The sequence below is a fragment of the Carassius carassius genome, chromosome 47, assembly GCF_963082965.1.
Source record: "Carassius carassius chromosome 47, fCarCar2.1, whole genome shotgun sequence".
Lineage (NCBI taxonomy): Eukaryota > Metazoa > Chordata > Actinopteri > Cypriniformes > Cyprinidae > Carassius > Carassius carassius.
This window is the reverse complement of record NC_081801.1, coordinates 21,922,579-21,943,737: the sequence shown is the minus strand read 5'-3', so window position 1 is coordinate 21,943,737 and position 21,159 is coordinate 21,922,579. Positions and strand designations below refer to the sequence as shown.

Genomic DNA, 21,159 nt, shown 5'->3' with positions numbered 1-21,159 from the left:
TTTTTCCCTTACAAAAAATTACCATGCTTTTATTAGCCTATATAAAAGTAATTTTTTTTTTTTTTTGCAAATGGATTTGTTTTTATTTTTAAATAAATACATTTGTAAAATAATTTTACATTTTTGGTTATCACAGTTAAACAATAGTAACCATTTTCTCTGGATTTATAGTTAAAATGTTAATTTTCGTAAGGGTTGTGCTGTTGTCTGTCATAGCTCCCCCTAAACCTATAAAAAAAAAAAATTTCAGCTAAATTACTACTGTAACATTACAACTGATAATAATGATATCCTTTATATAGTATTTTGAGTGATGACTGATGAGCAACGTGCTGCTGCTTGATTAAATAAATAAAAAACAAAGACAAAAAAGCATCTTTACAGATGAAACTGACCTAAAACCCTGAACAGTAGGTTCTGCTTCTCTGCTCCAGCAGTGCACTCTATTCTCTCTCTCTCTCGCATTGATTACTGATCTCGCATTGATAGATTACGCATTGAGTCTGATCCAAACCGTTTGGCGGAGGCGCGGAGAGCGCGCGAGTCATGACTAACAATTCATGACTTATTAGAGATTTAATTATCAAATGGCGGATTCGCAAATGATCGCTTTAGTACATTCGGCAGGCAATTATACAATAATGATATTAAATAATGGGGCAAAATCGGCTGCCAGGCCACCGGGAATTGTCCCGGTTCTCCCGGTGTCCAGTCCTTGCCTGATTTCCACAGACACGCAGAATGTGCAAGTCATATATTGCATTTTTGGGGCTTTATATTCACAGTCACTAGTCGATGTCATGTTTTGATTCAAGTGTACTGACCTACTTTTGATTTAGTCATCCAAAATGTGGGATATTCCGTCCGCGTAAGGCATTCCGTTTTTATGACTGGATTCTACGAACCAGACTGTATTTCCGCATCCCGGAAATTATTAGGGCTGTATGTCTCAGAATAGTCAGTGCAATTTGGGAAAGAAATCAGTTAAATCTGTATGTGGATGTGTGTAAATATTCAAATGTAATCCCCTTTGTAATCGTAAAAAATTTCATAAGTAACTGTAATTTAATTACTCATTTTTTCTTAGTAACTGTAACTAATTACAGTTACAATAATTTTGTAATTAAATTACGTAACGCCGTTACATGTAACTAGTTACTCCCCAACACTGTTAAGCAGTTAGCCAGTGTTACACAAGCTGCTCAATTTCTTGTACAAAGACGTTTGAGCAGCTATTGAAAGTATCACATTTCTTAATCACTTAAGCACAATAACTTAATCACCTGCATAATGTCGGTCTAACAAAACGCTTATGCATTCTGAAAGGACAATGGGTGCCTTTGACAGCTTTAGGAAAGGTGACATTTATAACTGCATAAAGATTTAAGTTTTAAATAACAACAATGGAGGAATTTTATTAAGCATACATGTTTAAGTAGTTTGTTTAACTCTCGCTTAAAAAGCCTAAGATTACTTCTTATTAAAGAACATGGTGAGGTGATGAATATATATATATATATATATATATATATATATATATATATATATATATATATATATATATATAAATATAATATAATAATACAATAATTACACTGTAACAAGGGCAGCTAAAAATAAATTGTGACCATAAGGCCATAAATTCTACCTTTTGTAATTGTAATGATGTTATGTGGCAGAAATGAGCATTCATAAATTCGCACAGCTTTAACAATGCACAAATCTTTGTATAGGAATGAATGTATTTATTAAATGTATTTTTCTGTACTTACATTTTTACAATTATACTTTTTGAGTCCCAAACCTAAGATCAATCCAATCAAATTCTAAACATTTTAAATGATAGCTAAATGTAAGTTTCATAAAATGGGTCGACGTTTTAGATGTTGTCAGTATGTTAATAAGTGTGTTTCAGTGTCAGTGCAAACATTCTAAAGTGTATGTGTACTAGAACTAACTGCTTTGTGTATAAATACCTATGATTACTTATGAGATCAAGCAACAAGCAGCGAGAAAATCCAAAGTTCTGCTGGACAGAGGGGAACATATGACTTACAAACTCACCTCACTCCAGACCAACATGGTGCCGAAGATGACCTGCAGTCCGTCAAAGAAGTTGTCTCCAATGATGATGACAGTAGCACCTCCTGTTGTCCAGCCTTCACTGGGACTAATGGCTTTGATACAAGGTGCAGCTGCGTCCAGAAACATCACAGGACCAATTTAGAGAAAGCAGAAAAATGAAAATATACTTTATTCATGTGTACTTAGTGTAAATAACCGACACTAGCATCACTTGACCATGTTTAGAAGTTTTGTAGAGAACTTCTCAACATTCAGGATCAACATTAGTGTCAGGTTTGCAGATTTTGGGGTTAAAGGTGACATTTAAATGCATCTTATTTCCTGGGGTCTGAGGGAAGTCTTGACACCTCTCAGTCTCTTATTTCAAGACCAAAGCAGGAAACCAAAAACACACAAATGTCACCGAGAAAACCCACACAGCTGGATCCAACTAAGAATCACATACCATGCTTTCTGGAAAAGTGTCGGTGGTTTTCACAGCTCTCATAGCACACATTAGGCGTAAAAACAAAGGATCACTTACACCAAGAATTGCTGTCCAACTCTATACTTTGAGGGAGGGAAGGAAATGCTTCAGTTGTAGCAGAACAGTGAGACATTGCCTCAAATTATGGGAAGGACTGCCAAAAGGTTTACTCTTTTAGAAGGATGCATTCAAGAATCTCAATATCTGTCCGGTATGAACGACTGTACAAATCATCCGTTACTAGAGCATAAGTCACGTTTGAGGATGAAATCATAATTTTAAGTCGGGTGTAGTGATTTAGGATAGTTTTTGGGTTTCATCAACTTTTTATGTTCCACTTTCTATGCACAAAGGGTTGGTTTTTATTAAAAACAGATACATTTTTTTTTAAAAGACAACATTAAAATTATTGGAAAATACTTTTTTACATGGAAACTTTTTAACATGCTTTTATTACTTCTACATTATCAACACACCTTTTCCAATTTAACACAATAAAGCTTCTTAAAGACAATCTGTATTGTATAAATAAAGGTATCTTGACTTGAATCGACTTGCCTTTTTAGACACTGTATGCATTTTATTGTTTTACTCCTGTGGCAGACACAGACTCTCAATCTTTAAGTATGAATCATAAAGTACGTAAATTGTTACATGTTTGGTTACATTTTATTTTTAAATTGTCCTTGTTACAGTGTAATAGTACAAATACTGTAAGTACTGAGTACTATTAATTAAGTAGATGAACTTACTATGTAATTAGAGTTACGCTTTGGTTTTGGGTTAATTGCTTATAATTATGCATAATTTACTATAGTAAGAACATCTAAGATGTGTAACAAGGAAACTGTAAAACAAAGTGTTACCATATGGTTTATACACTGTATAGTATGATAATCTAAACAGAGCATAATCCATTTCAAAATGTATTGTATGAAAAAATAATATCTCTCTATACATTTTTATTGTATGTAATTTCCAATTAATTTTAAATGTGTGTATGTGTGTAAAGTGAAATTGTCCTCAGTTTTATTTTAAAATGTGTGTAGAATGTGGTAGAAATATTCTTGACATTTCACCAATCAATCAATCAATCAATCAATCAATTAGTGAGTCAGTCAGTCAGTCAGTCTGTCAGTCAATCAGTCAATCAGTCAGAGCCAAACTGTCATAAACTATATTCAATATCTGCTTATCAATTCTTCAAGTATCCTAAGAGTACACATTAGCATTACAGCGTGATTGTACGTTCTTCGTGTAAACAAGGTGACCTTAGGCCTCCTGCTGTAGAAGACACGTGTTTTGTCACCGGGAATCGAGGTACAGTGGCTCGTTTAGCGTGTTCTGTTTGTTGCTCTCCACGGCGGCCGAGGATCTGTGGCTGAGGGAGAAAGGGACCACCACGGAGAAAGGTCAGTTTGCTTATTAGAGCTGTCTGCTCCCCTTCGAGACACAAAGTCTTATGCTAGCAGGGGGCAAAGAAAGCAATTTAGCCAGCCTGTTTACCTGCATTTAGCTCCCAAATGCCAAAGCGTCACTCACAGTAATGAGATATAAAGAGAGGAAGGGTTGTGATGGGCCAGCATGACAGTTAGATCCACACGCTGTGAGAAGCAAGTTGGGTAAGATATATTGTAGCCTTGCTAGGCTAGAGTTGTTACAGTAAACATGAAGCGTCAATCCGCCTGAGGTCCAGCAAAACATTTCTTAGAAGAACTAACAATGATTGATGGCTGAAATAATTAGAAAATTATATATATATATATATATATATATATATATATATATATATATATATATATATATATACATATATATATATTAGTGGTGGGCCGTTATCGGGGTTAACGTGCTGCGTTAACGTGAGACTCTTATCGAGCAAAAAATAAATAAATATCGCCATTAATCTATTCTCAAAGTTGGGTTGGGAGCTGGGTCTATACTAAGCAAGCTATGATGACTTTCACCTTGATATTTTATATAACCGACTGGCTGAGGCCAGCCTAAAAAGATGCTCAGGACAGTTGACGGGCCACTGCTGCGCATCTTCACGAAAGCTTATCTTTTTCACGTGTTTTTAAGCCTTACCGCTTGTTGATTTAAACATTAAAGCATCTAAAAACAAGACGCGGAAAAGCTGGACAGAGTAGCTGGTTACTCGCGCGCTGTGTTCGGTGCGCACGAGAGAGAGAGAGCCGCGTATCACGGACAGCGACACTGAACAGAGCTCTCTTCTGTGAAGTTCTCCTCGAAGTCACTCCTGCACCTGAACGAACAAATACAAATCGCAGTTTGAACAAACAAAAAGATGTAAAAGGGCCCAATTCAGTACTCGCGGTGTTCAGGGCTCACGCAGAGAAAGGCGTCTCAAAACATCGAATTTGCTTATTTTTGCTCTTGTGCCGAAAAATAAATACAAAATATGTCAAAATAACCACCTTGGAAATTATGATCGAAAAAACTGTCAGTTATTTCTTAAGTGAAAGTAAACAGTTGAGGAAAAAAATGGAATGTGTATTATATTGAATGCGTTCATCTTCTCTTAAAGTGACCGTTTCTAATTTAGCTACTGACTGCTGGAATGTTAATCCAAGAAAATGAAAATAAAAATCACTCACTGCTCTTGACTGAATTACTTTGTAGTTTTAACAGTCAAACCAAAAATTATTCAGACACCAGATATAATTTTTGATATATATAGCAAAACTGTAATAATGTGAGAAATGTTGAAGGTGTCTGAATAAATGTAGGTTTGATTGTATATTTCATTTTTACATTAAAGACTATCCAGTGCTATTTTACATTTAATTATTTGGTTTCTGTACCTTGACACCTACAAACTTGAAAAAACTTAAACATTGTGTAAATAGCACAAACAAATAAAAATAAACGAACATACAAATTCAAAAATTTCAAACAGGGCCCACTGGTCACCGCTGACCCCAGCTACGGCCCTGCTCACGCCTGTTTCACACGCACACCGTCTGCAGTGCGTATGCAGTCCGTGTGCGTTACGTATGTGGTGCAGCACTGACTCGATGTGCTTTCACACAGGACGCGTTTGCAATTCGCTACTCGGTACGTAAACGATCGCTGCACTGCTGCAGACGCAACGCTCCTGGAACACAACTGGAATCCGTTAACATGGGTGCGTAAAAAAATATGCAACGCATACGCACTGCAGACAGAGTATGTGTGAAACAGGCGTAAGGTTGTTTGCACCTTGTGCAATGTGGAATTAGTTTACAGCTTTTTCATGAACTTTGTGATGCATTTTGGAAACAGGAGATGAGCCCCTTTTCTAATGCACCACCTAGCTTGATAAACCTCTTCTCAAAGACTGTTTGTCAATTTTATTTGGGTAACACACATATTCTGAATGCCTTCGGCATTAATCTAGATTAATTTCAAGATCACAGTGAGATTAATCTAGATTAAAAAAATGTATCTATGCCCACCACTAATATATATATATATATATATATATATATATATATATATATATATATATATAGTTTACGTAATTTCATTAATCAGTTATTTTTTCTGCATAAATTCATAAATGTATTTATTTTATTTTATTTTTTATTTTTTAATCCAGATTTAAATATAGTCAAATGTGTTCAATGGTGCTCAGAATACTTATAATACTCATATATATCAATTTATTAGATAAAAAATACAGAAAAAAAAACAGTAATCTTGCAAAATGTTATTGCAATATAAAATAATGGCTTCTATTTTAATATCCTTAAAAACATAATTTATTTCTGGGATGCAAAGCTGAGTTTCCATCAGCCATTATTCCAGTATAAAGTGTCACATGATCCTTACGAACTTATTCTAATATGTAAACAGTTGTGCTGCCAAATATTTTCTTTTTAGAAACTGCAATACTTTTTTTCAGGATTCTTTGATGAATACAAATTTAAAAAGAGCAGCATTTATTCATAATATAAATCTTTTCTAACAATATAAATATTTGCTATCACTTCTTAACAGTTTAACACACCCTTGCTGAATAAAAGTTTTAATTTATTTAAAAAAAGAAAGAATAAAAATGACTAACCCCAAACTTTTGAGCTATGTATATGCTTAGAAAATATTTATATTTTAAATTAGTACTCTTCTTTTTACATTTTTTTCATCAAGGAATCCTGAAAAAAAGTATCACAGGTTCCAAAAACATATTAAGCAGCAAAACAGTTTTCAACACTGACAATAAATCAGCATATTAGAATGATTTTTGAAGGATCATGTGACACTGAATACTGGAGTAATGATGATGAAAATACAGCTTTACTTCACAGAAATAAATTGTATTTTAATGTATATTAAAATAGAAAAGAGCTTTTTTACATAATAATAATATTTCCCAATATTACTTTTTCCCTGTATTTTTGATCAAATAAATGCAGCATCGATGAGCAGAAGAAACTCCTGTACAAAAACCTTAAAAATACAACCCGAATTCCGGAAAAGTTGGGACGTTTTTTAAATTTTAATAAAATGAAAACTAAAGGAATTTCAAATCACATGAGCCAATATTTTATTCACAATAGAACATAGATAACGTAGCAAATGTTTAAACTGAGAAATTTTACACTTTTATCCACTTAATTAGCTCATTTAAAATTTAATGCCTGCTACAGGTCTCAAAAAAGTTGGCACGGGGGCAACAAATGGCTAAAAAAGCAAGCAGTTTTGAAAAGATTCAGCTGGGAGAACATCTAGTGATTAATTAAGTTAATTGATATCAGGTCTGTAACATGATTAGCTATAAAAGCTTTGTCTTAGAGAAGCAGAGTCTCTCAGAAGTAAAGATGGGCAGAGGCTCTCCAATCTGTGAAAGACTGCGTAAAAAAATTGTGGAAAACTTTAAAAACAATGTTCCTCAACGTCAAATTGCAAAGGCTTTGCAAATCTCATCATCTACAGTGCATAACATCATCAAAAGATTCAGAGAAACTGGAGAAATCTCTGTGCGTAAGGGACAAGGCCGGAGACCTTTATTGGATGCCCGTGGTCTTCGGGCTCTCAGACGACACTGCATCACTCATCGGCATGATTGTGTCAATGACATTACTAAATGGGCCCAGGAATACTTTCAGAAACCACTGTCGGTAAACACAATCCGCCGTGCCCTCAGCAGATGCCAACTAAAGCTCTATCATGCAAAAAGGAAGCCATATATGAACATGGTCCAGAAGCGCCGTCGTGTCCTGTGGGCCAAGGCTCATTTAAAATGGACTATTTCAAAGTGGAATAGTGTTTTATGGTCAGACGAGTCCAAATTTGACATTCTTGTTGGAAATCACGGACGCCGTGTCCTCCGGGCTAAAGAGGAGGGAGACCTTCCAGCATGTTATCAGCGTTCAGTTCAAAAGCCAGCATCTCTGATGGTATGGGGGTGCATAAGTGCATACGGTATGGGCAGCTTGCATGTTTTGGAAGGCTCTGTGAATGCTGAAAGGTATATAAAGGTTTTAGAGCAACATATGCTTCCCTCCAAACAACGTCTATTTCAGGGAAGGCCTTGTTTATTTCAGCAGGACAATGCAAAACCACATACTGCAGCTATAACAACAGCATGGCTTCGTCGTAGAAGAGTCCGGGTGCTAACCTGGCCTGCCTGCAGTCCAGATCTTTCACCTATAGAGAACAGTTGGCGCATCATTAAACGAAAAATACGTCAAAGACGACCACGAACTCTTCAGCAGCTGGAAATCTATATAAGGCAAGAATGGGACCAAATTCCAACAGCAAAACTCCAGCAACTCATAGCCTCAATGCCCAGACGTCTTCAAACTGTTTTGAAAAGAAAAGGAGATGCTACACCATGGTAAACATGCCCCGTCCCAACTATTTTGAGACCTGTAGCAGAAATCAAAATTGAAATGAGCTCATTTTGTGCATAAAATTGTAAACTTTCTCAGTTTAAACATTTGCTATGTTATCTATGTTCTATTGTGAATAAAATATTGGCTCATGTGATTTGAAAGTATTTTAGTTTTCATTTTATTAAAATTTAAAAAACGTCCCAACTTCTCCGGAATTCGGGTTGTAGTTCTGATCCCAAACTTTTGACCAGTAGTATATATATATATATGTATATATATATATATATATATATATATATATATATATATATATATATATATATATATATATATATATATATATATATATATATATATATATACATAATAACTATCAATATTAATTATTTATTATTAATATTATTTATTTATTTATGTATTTATTATTTTTTTACAACACAGTGACTATATTGTATTGTGACTATATAAAGTGTTTTTAACTAATCACTACCATTTTTAACTAATGATGAATTGTATAATAATCAATAAGTAAAGATCCTTTAAATCTTTAAAAAATATATATTAATATTAATAAAATAAAATATCTGGGCTCTCAAATACAAAGGATTGACATACCAATCATTCGGTTATTAGATTTCAAAAAGCATATTTAAAAGCTCAAAGGCCAAAAGCCAATATTTATGTTTTTTTTTTGTTTGTTTTTTTTTGTAATTTGAAAAACATCCCTAAATCCTAATCACAAGAAGCTTTAGATTACTGAAAAGAACAACTTCTCATGTTTCGTAAACACGTTAATCTTCTCTTTTTACATGTCATGCTTGTGTCAAGATGCTAGAAAGGAAAGAAATCCAGACCTGGAGGGTGAAATGAGACATACATGCACACACTTTGGCGTTTGGTGGGGTGGTAGAGCAGGGAAGATGAGGTGCAATCTGTGGCGGTAATCTTGGCGTGAGTGGAGGTTTTTGGCGGAAGCTGAAATGGTAGCTGGATTAAGCAGATGGAGACGCATGAATCCATCTGATAGGATTAAACTTTCTGTGGCTTTCTCTAAGCCATCTGCTCACCATGCTGGTCTGACACACACACACACACAAGTTTAATGTACAATGTAAAATGTCTCACACACAAAACACAAGCAAAAGACAAGAATACGAACACAGGGCTACGCACATTTGAGTAGTTACACTTGATAGACACAAAAGCAAAAAAAAAAAAAAAAAAAACCCATACAAAAAAAGTCCTGAAAATCAGGAAGATACATTTTAGGTCATTCTTATATATGCCCTTTCATGTTATAATATATTTAATGAAATATTAAACTCACAATTTTAAAAGATGTTTTCTTTTATCGCCATATCACAATTGAGACCATATGGGCTGAGATTTGAATAAATTAATGCATTAATAAGTAAATTAATAAATAATTCTGGGTTATTCTGTGGTATTATTTGGTTTGTCTTCAATTAAAACATCCCGTGTTATGTGATAAAATAACAAAAATACTGCTAGAATATTTATAAAATTTTAAACATATTTAATAATATTATTATTAAAATTAATAGTAATTAATAGCTATAAGCAATAGTTCCTGTAGCTTGACTGGTGGCTGTAACAACACCAGGGTTGAGTGTTTCATTTATCTGCTGAGTTAATACATTTAAAACTGAATACAGTATACAAAATTATTGAAAATTAATCCAATTTGATTTAAACATGTTAAAAGCAGAAACTAAAATCACTGAAACTATACAGTGAATATAAAATTACTGCCCACATGAGGTATGTAGCACATTAGTGCACACAATGGACAGATTGTATCCCCTTTCTACATCCCTAGGGTTTGTGCTTGGTGCTCTGGGACTGAGATAGAGAGATGCGCTCAGCTGAGCCATTTTTCCCTTTCCCTTTCTCATAAACTCATTTAATGCTGTAGACTGGTTTACAGTATCTGGGATCACACACTAACCTCCAGCTCCAGGAGATAAATACATCCAGTTGTTGTTATCGGAGTTGCCCTCGTTGAGTTCATTCTAACTGCTGTTGTCTTAATAAAATATTTCCGACCTGATCTGAGGTCAGTTCGGGGCCTATTAGAACCTCAATCATGGTAAGCACAATTAATATCATCCCTTCGCTCGTTTTTCAAACTGCAACAATATACAATTAAAAAACAGCAGTTACATGTACTAAAGAATAGTGGAAAAACTTGGGCTATGTGATTCTTTTCACTCCTTTTCCGACCCACCAAACAGAAAAACGCAAACTTAACAAGCACCACTAATTAAAGTTGTGGACTGAACTGACGTGACGAGTGTATCCACTGAAATGTAATAAACTGAAACCCTAACCAAAAAAAAACAAAACAGGCTTTCTGTCAATACAAACTGTAAATCTGTACTTTCTGTCTTTCATCCAAATGCAAACAGACCTCCTGATAGCGCATGATGCCGCCAGCACACGGCCACAGACCCCAAGAGACCATCACAGCTTATCACACCATATTCATCCATGACAGTTAATCACCACATCATATGTTCTGTTCTTCCATCCAGATCCAACAAATTTCCCTGGACATCTAAATCCTTGACAGGCTAAATGGGACACTGATTGGATTGGTCGGCCGTCTAGATAAATACTTCAAGCGTCTTTGTAAAGCACGTCAGCGTTGGCTTGGCCTTGCGCAGATGGGCTCTGGGAAAGCTAACGCTAAAGCTAAACTCCACCAAGAAAATCTACAGCTATAAAGCATATAGATAATAAAAAACACCCCTTCAAAATGAATAGTTTCTGGATTTTTAAGAGCATGATTACTTTTAAGCGAATGAGATAGGAATGGCATTCTGAGTCAATTTTTGTCAGTCGTCAGTAATTCAATATGATCGATGTGTTGTCAAAAGAAAAAAGACAAGAACAAAACAAACATTTGAGTGATGGATTAATTACAGAGGACACCATAAAGTTTTAGAAATGCATTGATTTGTATTTTTCGGCCATTTATATTGGTATCCCAAACCATATTGGACAATATTGAGTATACTCATTCAATCCCATAATGCACCCCAACAGTGTATGACTGATACACGCTCAACAGTTGACCACTAGAAAAACACCCATACACAAATTAATTCCCACTTACGTCTACTTCCCACTTCCCACTTCCAGAAGCTTTCATCTAAGATGAAGGATATAGAAATGTTGTATATAAATGTAGAATTTATCCAATACTGAGAAGCAATAAGTTTGCAATGAGTATGTTCTTTACCCAGCATTCATGAGTGCTGTGTTTTTATGGATTTTGGGGTATAATGCTTTTAGCTTAGCAACACGCTAAAAAAAGACTCCACAGGAATTGACTGTAAATCCTGTCTCCACATCATAAATAGTACTATATTTTCAGCAGTACCTCAGAGAATCATATAAAAAAGTATATACTTTTATAAGTATAAAACTATAGAACTATAATGCATGAATATGCTAACCATCAGTACGTAGCTTCCTCATATTTAAAAATTGGTGCTTTTGAATTTAATGTGTCATAATTTTTATCCTCTGCATTCAATTAAACCCCAACATACTAATTTCTGCAGATGGAGGGAAGGGTTAAAGGAATGAGGGAGGGCACAGGTTAGTGCTTTAATTAATCTCTGCTTCATCTTTTACTTTTAAGTGACTTGAAGGGCCAAAGCTCACGGACAGCTCCGACAGATAAGCGTTATCTCTCACCAACTCATTCACACATACTGGATGGAGTTTAAGATTTTGTATTAGTGATGTGTTGTTCGTGAACGAATCGTTCTTTTTGAACGAATCTTTTAGGTGAACAAATCTTTCTCGTTCACGCAATCCACTAACTCATATTTCTCGTCCACTGAAGTTCCTGCCTCCACAGCAGAGCGGTGCTATAAGCAGCGCATGCGCAGCTCAGTGAACCGGGTAACTGAACCATTTCCTCCTGTCAAAGAATTACTCAACCTCGAGCCAAAAGCCTTCGAGTATGAGATGTGACAGAGCATGTGATTTGTTGAATGTAGTGAACGAATACGCCCTTCAATTAAGTAGTTTCATATGGGTCTGAACTAGATCTAGAGATCTTATCGTTCCTGAACGAAATGACTGAACTGGTACCCATGTTGTTCGTGAATGAGTTGAATGATTTAGTACATCTCATTCGTGAATGAAATTACTGAACTGATACACATGTCATTCGTGAACGAGCTGAATGAACGGATACATGTTGTTCGTGAATGAAATTAACTGGTATAGCTTATCTCGTTTGTGAACTAAATGAATGAGAGTAAACCGGGTTAGTCTGCCATTTAGCATGTCAATCGCAGTTATAGGTACAGTACTGTGCACATACACTTGTTTTGATATTTAGCAATTCCACGTTTAATCCCCGATTTATGAATGTGAATATATAATATACAAATTGTCTGACCAAACAATTAAAATGCTAATTAGGCAAGAAAACCTTGTGCTTTGTTCATCTAAACAACTTAATTAGACTTTATATATTGAATGCGATTATACACACATTTTAATAAAGCCAGATCAGTTTTTGTAACAAGTGAATACGTTCGTTGACTAAAGACATAACACATAATACACTCTTTTTTCACCACCTGCTGGCATATTTTGTGTTATACGAAGAAATGATCACTGAACGAATTAGTGAACGATTCTGAACGAATCATTTTGGTGAACGAACTGAAAATGAACGAATCTCTAGAAAGAATCATAATTTCCACCACTATTTTGTATCAACACACTATTAAAAAATATTAGACTTGTGTGTGTGGTTATTGTCAGATGTTTGCAGAGGCTTACTGCAAAACTCGATTTACTATTGCGTTCGCTCAATTTGCTAAATCATGCGCACGATTTAACAAATCGAGGGACCGAATTAGTAAATCGTGCGCACAATTTATAAATCGAGTGAACGCAATAGTAAATCGAGGGAACGCTATAGTAATCGTGTACATGTTTTAGTACATTGAGGGAACGAATTAGTAAATCGTGCGCACAATTTATGTATTTTTTCTTGCATGTCATGTGCGGGGCTCCGTAGAAAATACTTTTTGAATCAGTTTGTTTAAATTCATTAAAACTAATAAGACTTCCCAATTCTATTTAGCAGCCAATTCAAGAGAAAGTAGCAAATACAATCCCATTTATCTGCTAAACTTTCTGTGTTAAATCCACAGTAACTCACCGTGCTCCAGGTATGACGGCGTTCCCTCCGACGGGTCCAGTCGCCGAGCTCTTCTGCCATGTTTGGAGTTGTTGTGCACAAACATATTGTCCGAAACAGCCAGAACGTGTCCTTCTACGCTCACTGTCGTCGACACAACCACCTGTAAAGGCAGGGTATGGGTGTAAATGGCAGAAAAGGAATTTTATTTTGTCACTTTGTAAAGTGTAAAGTGTGTAATTTTTGTGCCACTAGTGGTGTCAGCCGAAGTTGACGCCTCACCTCAAAAGCAGCGCTGCGAATTAAAGCACTCGCACTCTCTAATCATTTCCATGCTGTACACTAATTAACACCATATACAAACACACTTCTCTGCCTATCCCACAATGCCCAGCTCTCTCGACTGATTGCTGATAGAGGTTAGCTCGGATTAATTCAATTAAAAAGTGGGCAGTACTCAAGCGCCCTGAGACAATGGGAAAAATTTGATAAACGTGTGAGGTCACCATTATGAGTGGCAGGAACGGGCCCTCTTTAGCTGCAGAGGCCCCCTGTTACCCCACATAGAGCCTCTTATTTCAATTGCTGTTAAGCTTTGAGAGGAAATTCTGCCTCTTTATAAAAAGAAAGGACTGGGGGAAGAGAGGTAAGTCTCTGAGGGATGTTGCTAAGTATATACTTACAGTTTCACTTTATTCTTTCTCCCTACCTAATCTCTGTATCTCTTTTTTTTTACTTCTCACGGTCCCTGATGGTTAAAGGTGTGAGTCCCTTTAATATCTCAACTGTTTCTCCTAGATAGCAATGACATGGGAATTTTCAAGTGACGATTCTCCTGCTTCTCAGATTTTTCTGCTGAGAAGAGTACCCTAGTAATCACATGCTTTTCCCTTTAAAATTTCAACTAGATCTAACTATGAGCTCAAATGTTTCTCAAATATCCATTCGAGCTAAATACACCACATTAACATCTCTGTTCTCTTACTGTTTCTCAACATGTGTCTTATTTATGGTTCTCCTATAAGGAATTTTAGAAGAAACGTCTGAGACTGCTTGTAGCCACCGCACTATAACATCACATTGTGTATGTGTATGATGGAAAGTCTCTCTTCTGCATTCTTGCACGCTCGCTGTATAAAATATGACTGCGTTCTGCTGCTAATTACACATTCACTGTGAGTTCACTCGTAGAGTGCTGCAAATGATTCGTTTATAGACAGAACTATACAGACAGCTGCTGAGATAATATCTTACTTCAACACTGAATACTGATCCAAAAACAGGCTGATATTAAGTTGACTTTAGTCAGTTTGCTAACTAGAAGCAACTTGCCAACTAACAGTCAATATAGCATTAGTAACACTAACACTTTATTTTGATGGCCCCGCGGAAGACATTCTACTGACTATAAGTTACTTGGCAAATACATGTCATCCTATTCTATTAACCAGAACAGAACATCTGTAGAATAGATGATAAGACCAAAAATCCTAATTTCACTTTCAGAAAAAATAGTATCCAATATATACATATATTAGGACCTTTTGGAAAGGTGCCACCTCAATCACAGCTTTTGTACCTGAGTGTCATAAGTAAACAAAGTAATTTCATGTTGTCTTTAAAGATGCTCGTCTGATGAGTGTAGAAAAAGACACAGTGAAAGTGTGTGTGTGTGTGTGTGTGTGTGTGTGTGTGTGTGTGTGTTTAAGAGTGCTTGTAAAAGCAACAAGGGTCACATACCAATGAATGACTGGAGGTCAAGGTTTTGTGTTTCTTGCAAAGCAGTGATAGGTTATTTACTCAATGTCTCACACTCAAACACACGCGCACTGTGCGAGTGAAACTGTTGTGCAATTATGCAGCGTGTGTTTACAGGCTTGGAGCCAGATTTTAAATACCATCAAATGCTGAAGACAGTAAAACTACATGCAGAGAAAGGAATAGTTCATGCATGAAAAAATAAATACATAGTTACTATGTAAAGCATAGTTACTCCAAAGATTTTAGACTGGTATACAAAAATATCCAGAACCAGACCAGATCAGCGAAAGCAGACTAAGAGAGTTGGAAACACTGAGTCAGAAGGATGGATGTTTGGAAAGTGAGCAGAAGTAATGAGATAATGAGTGAAAAAATTAAAAACACATGGTTTACCTGAAAGCGCCGCATGTCCCGTGGATTTCCTGCATTCTTCAGGCAGTTCTGATTGCATTTCAGGAAAAACTTGAGAAAAAATCTGCAAAGGAAGATAAATTATTGGTTAGCGGTGGACTGAAGGAATCCTTTGAATGTTCTGAAACAGGATAGATAAACATTTAAACCCTGTAAATGGGCCAGCTGACCAGTTCACCAAAACTCTGGCTGAGTGAAATTAGACAGATCCAATTAGAACCACAAATGGTGATTCTAATACCACAGGAGAACCTTTGTAAGATCCACAAAGATCTTTAGATTCCAGTTCTTAAGAAAACATATATGTACTGGTACCTTAAAGATCCCTTTAAAAAGTTTGATGAGTGGAATTTTCTTATATGTTGACATATTTCTTGTTGAAACTGCAACTAGTGGTGGGACATATAAAAGTCCTTGTCTTTTTTGTTATAGTGAATAGCACACTTAAACTCTATATTGAGAACTAGAAGTGCATATGTCTGTCAATGGCTAATATATCTTTTATGATGAGCATGTTTTTAATTTCTAAAATCAAATAAATTTAGGAGGACAAAAGTAGTTTGTCATAATTTTTTATTGTTATTTATTGGGAAAAGCAACAAAACGAAACTCCTGAAAATTTTATCTTACAGAAGCCCCCATTGTGTCAAAGTCAAAAATGTCTCTTAAATATCAGATAAATTGACCTTTTAATGACAATGTTAGTCCAGGTTGTAAAATGTAAAAAAAAAAAAAAAAAAAATATTGACATATTTATGAATTAGTACCGGTATTTATAAATTAGTAATTCATGATATATGTGAATAAATAAATAATTAAAAAAAAACTTTATCTTAAGAAATATACTTCTTCCCAAGTATATTAACACTTTTGTCCAGAAAATCAAATGAAACAAAAAAAGCTTATTGTTAGAAAAAGGTTGCTTAACAAAAAAACAACAACAAAAAACCCACCCACCATACAACATTTTTTAAGAGAGTATGAGCTTTTACACTCCCTAAAAGTTCAGTAACACAAACACATTCACAGACAAAAAACACACACCAACAGGCAGTGTGCTGAAATGTGAAGCGTCCATCTGTCGCGTGGGGAAACGCTACTAAGACAGCTCGTCGATTGAAACACACACACACACACATACACACACACACACACAGACTCCCAACCAAACAGAAAATGTCTGTCTCTCTCGTAATCATGGTAAGCACAAAGCGGGCACATTCATGGGCACTTTCACAAACCCTTCACTCACAGACTGGCATTAGAGCTGTAACAGCACAATACCAGCTGCTCTGACTGGCTATCAAACAGTGTGTGTGTGTGTGTGTGTGTGTGTGTGTGTGTGTGTGTGTGTGTCTAACTGGATAATGCCATGGCACATATCCGTCTGTCAGGACCTTTTTTCTCATGTATTTCCCTCTCTTGCCTCTTTGTTTGCAATTCTGTCTTTCTCTTTTGTCAAAATGAAACTGTTAATGAATCAGCTATTCTTACTATAACTTGCTCACTCGGTTTCAAACACAACCACAATTACTCAGTTCCAAAAGCATCAATGCAACAAAAGTTTGGTAACTTAATTATGCTGCCTAGTAAGACACCTCATTTTAACCAAATTTAAAGGCAGCATGACATGTATCCTTTACAGAGAAAGCAATCCCAGAATACACAATGTACAATTTGTGGATTAACAAAAAGTGAAGTTAGAAAATCTCAAATAAAATTTGTTTGCAGAATATTTTGCCTTTTAATATAATGGCACTCCTACATGTCTTAAGTGTCCAAATTCAGTGTAGATGTGCATTTGTGTGTCTATATCCATTTCGATATGTGTTTTTATGCATGTCAGGTTAATATCAGTAGGCTGCTTACTTTTCACCTAATGTGGCCCGACAAGCCCAGTTACTTGGCAAAGAGCACTCAGGTGTGTGTGGATCTCACGAACACACACTCACACACTTACAGTCATCATATGGTTATTTGAAAGGACCTCCCTGTCGTCTTCAGTTAAGGGCACGCCAATGAAGGCCAATTACTAGAGGGGTTGAGTGTGGAGCATACTTACCTAAACGAGCTAACAGTGAGACACCTGTGACCTCTCTAGAACAGATCACAATACACCACCACTGATGAATTCATTGGAAAAACAGAAGGATACACTAAATAAACCAAAGATCCTTACAGTAAAATAATGGTTTCATCGATTTGTATTCAGGGTCTTCATTTCAGCACATTTTGTTGCCTGGATTATATATATGGATATATATATATATATATATATAATACATTAAAACTGTAATTAATTTGTAATATGACTTGTATAATCTCTTCTATGATTAGTATGTTTATTTTTTTAATCATGACATGGCAAGTATAGTTCAGGTTGTAGTTCACATCTGGAACATGAACAACATCATAAAAAACACAAAAGTAAAAATAAAAAGGGTGACAAAGAGTCTACTAATTTCTTTACTTAAAACCAATCTCAATCCAAATGGTCTACTGTAAAATAAATTAAAAAAAAATAAAAAAAATTATTTTATATTATCAATCCAATCATTTAATCAACTGCATTTATTGTGACAAGTACATCAATAAATGTGAAACTCTAAATTAATACTAAATTCAAAATTAACTTTTTAATTACCATAATGTTAATAAAAGCATGAATAAAAAAGGCAAACTAATAGCTATGAATTAGGAAATATTATATTATATTATATTATATTATATTATATTATATTATATTATATTATATTATATTATATTATATTATACATCCGTCTCAGTTATTTAATTGACTGCAGCTGTCATGATGAATAGATTGATAAATCTAAATGTTTTAAACTAAATAAATATATATATTTTTAAGCATAATAGTGGAATATTAGTAGTTTTGTGTAATGTGTCTTTAAAGGGGTTGTACAATGGTGTTTTGTGTATACAGAATGGTTCACAGTGTTAAAGAGATGGATTCTCATGCTAAACATGGGCAAAGTTAAAAAAAGAAAAAAATTGTAAAGAATGACTGAGAAATTCTGTGCCGAAAATCTTTTTTTTGATCGTGGATCTAATGACGTAGACGAGAGCGGAACTCCTTATATGAGCATTTATCTCTGAAAAGCGCGTCCACGCACACGCTGGCCAGAGGAGAGCGAGACAGCGCACATCAACGTGCTTCAAAATCGTAGGCAGCGCTGCATAGGATTTGTTCGAGAATGCCTCCAAATAACTGCGTTTTTGGATGTGAGGGAAAGTTTACCGTGTTCAGCTTCCCCAAGAACCCAGCGTTGTGTGTTCTGGTCATTTGAGTGACGAATGCTTTATAAACAAGGTCCAAGTCGACGCTGGATTTGCACATGGTTTGCTATTAAAACATGGAGACGTCCCTGTGATAAAAGAACCCATTCATGTTAGTACAATTGCATCAGATTTCTGTATTTTGTTGGAAATCAGCACATAAGTGAATATATGTTAATGGAAACAACACGAAACATCAGTATTATAGTTCCGCCCACGGCACGCCTCCAGGAGCTTGGCTTTTTCCGGAAAGAATCGGAAAGATGTATTTTTCTTTTATAAATATGATAAAACTAAAGACTTTTTGGATATATGAAGGATGCAGTACTACTCTATAGGTACTCAAGATTAACATGAGATTAGGTGAAACTGTGTATGTTATACCCTTTAATGAGCATAATTTAATAGAAATAGGCAGTATGTTGAAACAAATCACAATGGTGTAATTTAAAAACTCATGAGGCTCAGCGTTCTTTCAGCACATTTAGAGCCTTGTTAAACTGTATTGCGAGTGGTTGACGCTGTAGAAACAGGTTTTTGCATTTCCTGAAATTCAGTAGGGCTGATATCATGATGAGAGAAGCTTTTGCATGAGGTAATCTAATTTGGTTAATAAATGCAAAACAGTGGCTATAGATGCTTGTGCCATATTTCTGTATGGTGCGAGCCACACCAAGAGTAAATGAGCCCATGTGAACAGCACAGCAGCGTAAATTATTCACGGGCTGAGATGGCAATTATGGCTCTGAGCACAACCAACATTAATATTTTATGAGGGCTAACGCACACTTCCAAGTGAATCAGAGAGAGAGAGAGAGAGAGATTGGGAGGGGGGGTCTTCCCTATCCCTATTCTCTTTCTTTGTGTTTGTATTTTTTGGGTCTCTCTCTATCCTTGAACTCACTCACTTGTACTCTTCATCTCTCAGCCTCACCAACTAATCTATTCTGCATGATTTAAATTATGCCAATCACTATTTCCCAAATCCCTACAAATAGATTAAAATTTATGTTATTACACATTTACAACATAGTAATAAAGCAGTTATACCATGCATTAACTGCAAATACTCTGTTTGTGAGCATTTATACAGTTTCACTGGCTTATAAAATTACATAAAATGATATGCTAAGAGACATTAATCATTAAAAATTTAGTGACATTTGACCAAAACAATCGTTTTGTGGAATACTGTAGAATTGACTCCCGATGTAGTGGTGAGAATTCAATTCTGATAGCAGCTGTCATTTGATACCACTATTGCAACAGTGTGAACACCATCATGCCAAGAGAAATACTAGGCATATTCTTGTGTGTGTTTACATATAATAAATAAATTAATAAATAAATTGGTGGTTATGTTTTATTTGGCATATTTTGTTGGTTTAAGTAAATTTGAAACAGTGTACCGATATAATCCCACCTTTTTTCTCTTTCACATAAAACTCAAATAATGCCACTATCAGTTACTAAATAATATCAGTGTTACTAAAAAGTATGTCATCTAATAAGTGAAGTCATAGATATATCACACATCATGCCCTGAAAGTAATAGAGAAATATCTCATCGTTAATGTTTATGCTTAGTTCAACCAAAACTGAAAATTGTCATAATTTACTCTAAAACCATATGACATATAGTTCTCCAATCTTCTTCTCACTCATAAGACATGTTGGGCCAAGTCTGATTGTCACTGTCATGAAGTATCATAGATTCTCCATTGTCAGTGTGTCGAACCTGGTTTAATGCATTTTGACCAGCTCTATTTTAATGTATGCAGATCATTTTTCACTTTTTGGTGCTATTTAAAAAATGTTGGTAAATATTTCTCATAAAGTTTCCCCGTGTTTCATGGAAGAAAGTAAGTCACATGGCTATCGAATGACATGAGGCTGATTTCATTTTGCAATTAAATATTCTTTTGATGCCAGTTCTATGACTCAAAAAGGGTGTGACATGATTACTAGATGTGATGTCACTCAAAAGATGATGTCATTCCATGATTGAATCACTGCTATGGATTGACTCTCTCCTTACTCTTGCTATCATGTTTTTAGATTAAATTTCTCTCTCCCTCTCTCCAGCCCCAAAAACTAAACAGAAG

The 21,159-nt window shown here is 35.3% G+C and overlaps 1 protein-coding gene across 4 annotated transcripts in view; it reads right to left on the bottom strand.

Moving 5' to 3' along the window:
• The window catches only part of LOC132130902 (transcription factor COE1-A-like), a 176,424-nt gene that overhangs the window by 32,719 nt on the left and 122,546 nt on the right, over nt 1–21,159 (bottom strand). For all 4 annotated transcript variants that reach the window (XM_059542766.1, XM_059542765.1, XM_059542763.1 and 1 more), the window contains exons 7-9: nt 15,740–15,821; nt 13,607–13,748; nt 2,065–2,195 (exon numbers count right to left, since the gene is read on the bottom strand). In XM_059542766.1, the coding sequence (XP_059398749.1) occupies nt 2,065–2,195; nt 13,607–13,748; nt 15,740–15,821 (355 nt within the window). The remainder of the gene's footprint in view (nt 1–2,064; nt 2,196–13,606; nt 13,749–15,739; nt 15,822–21,159) is intronic.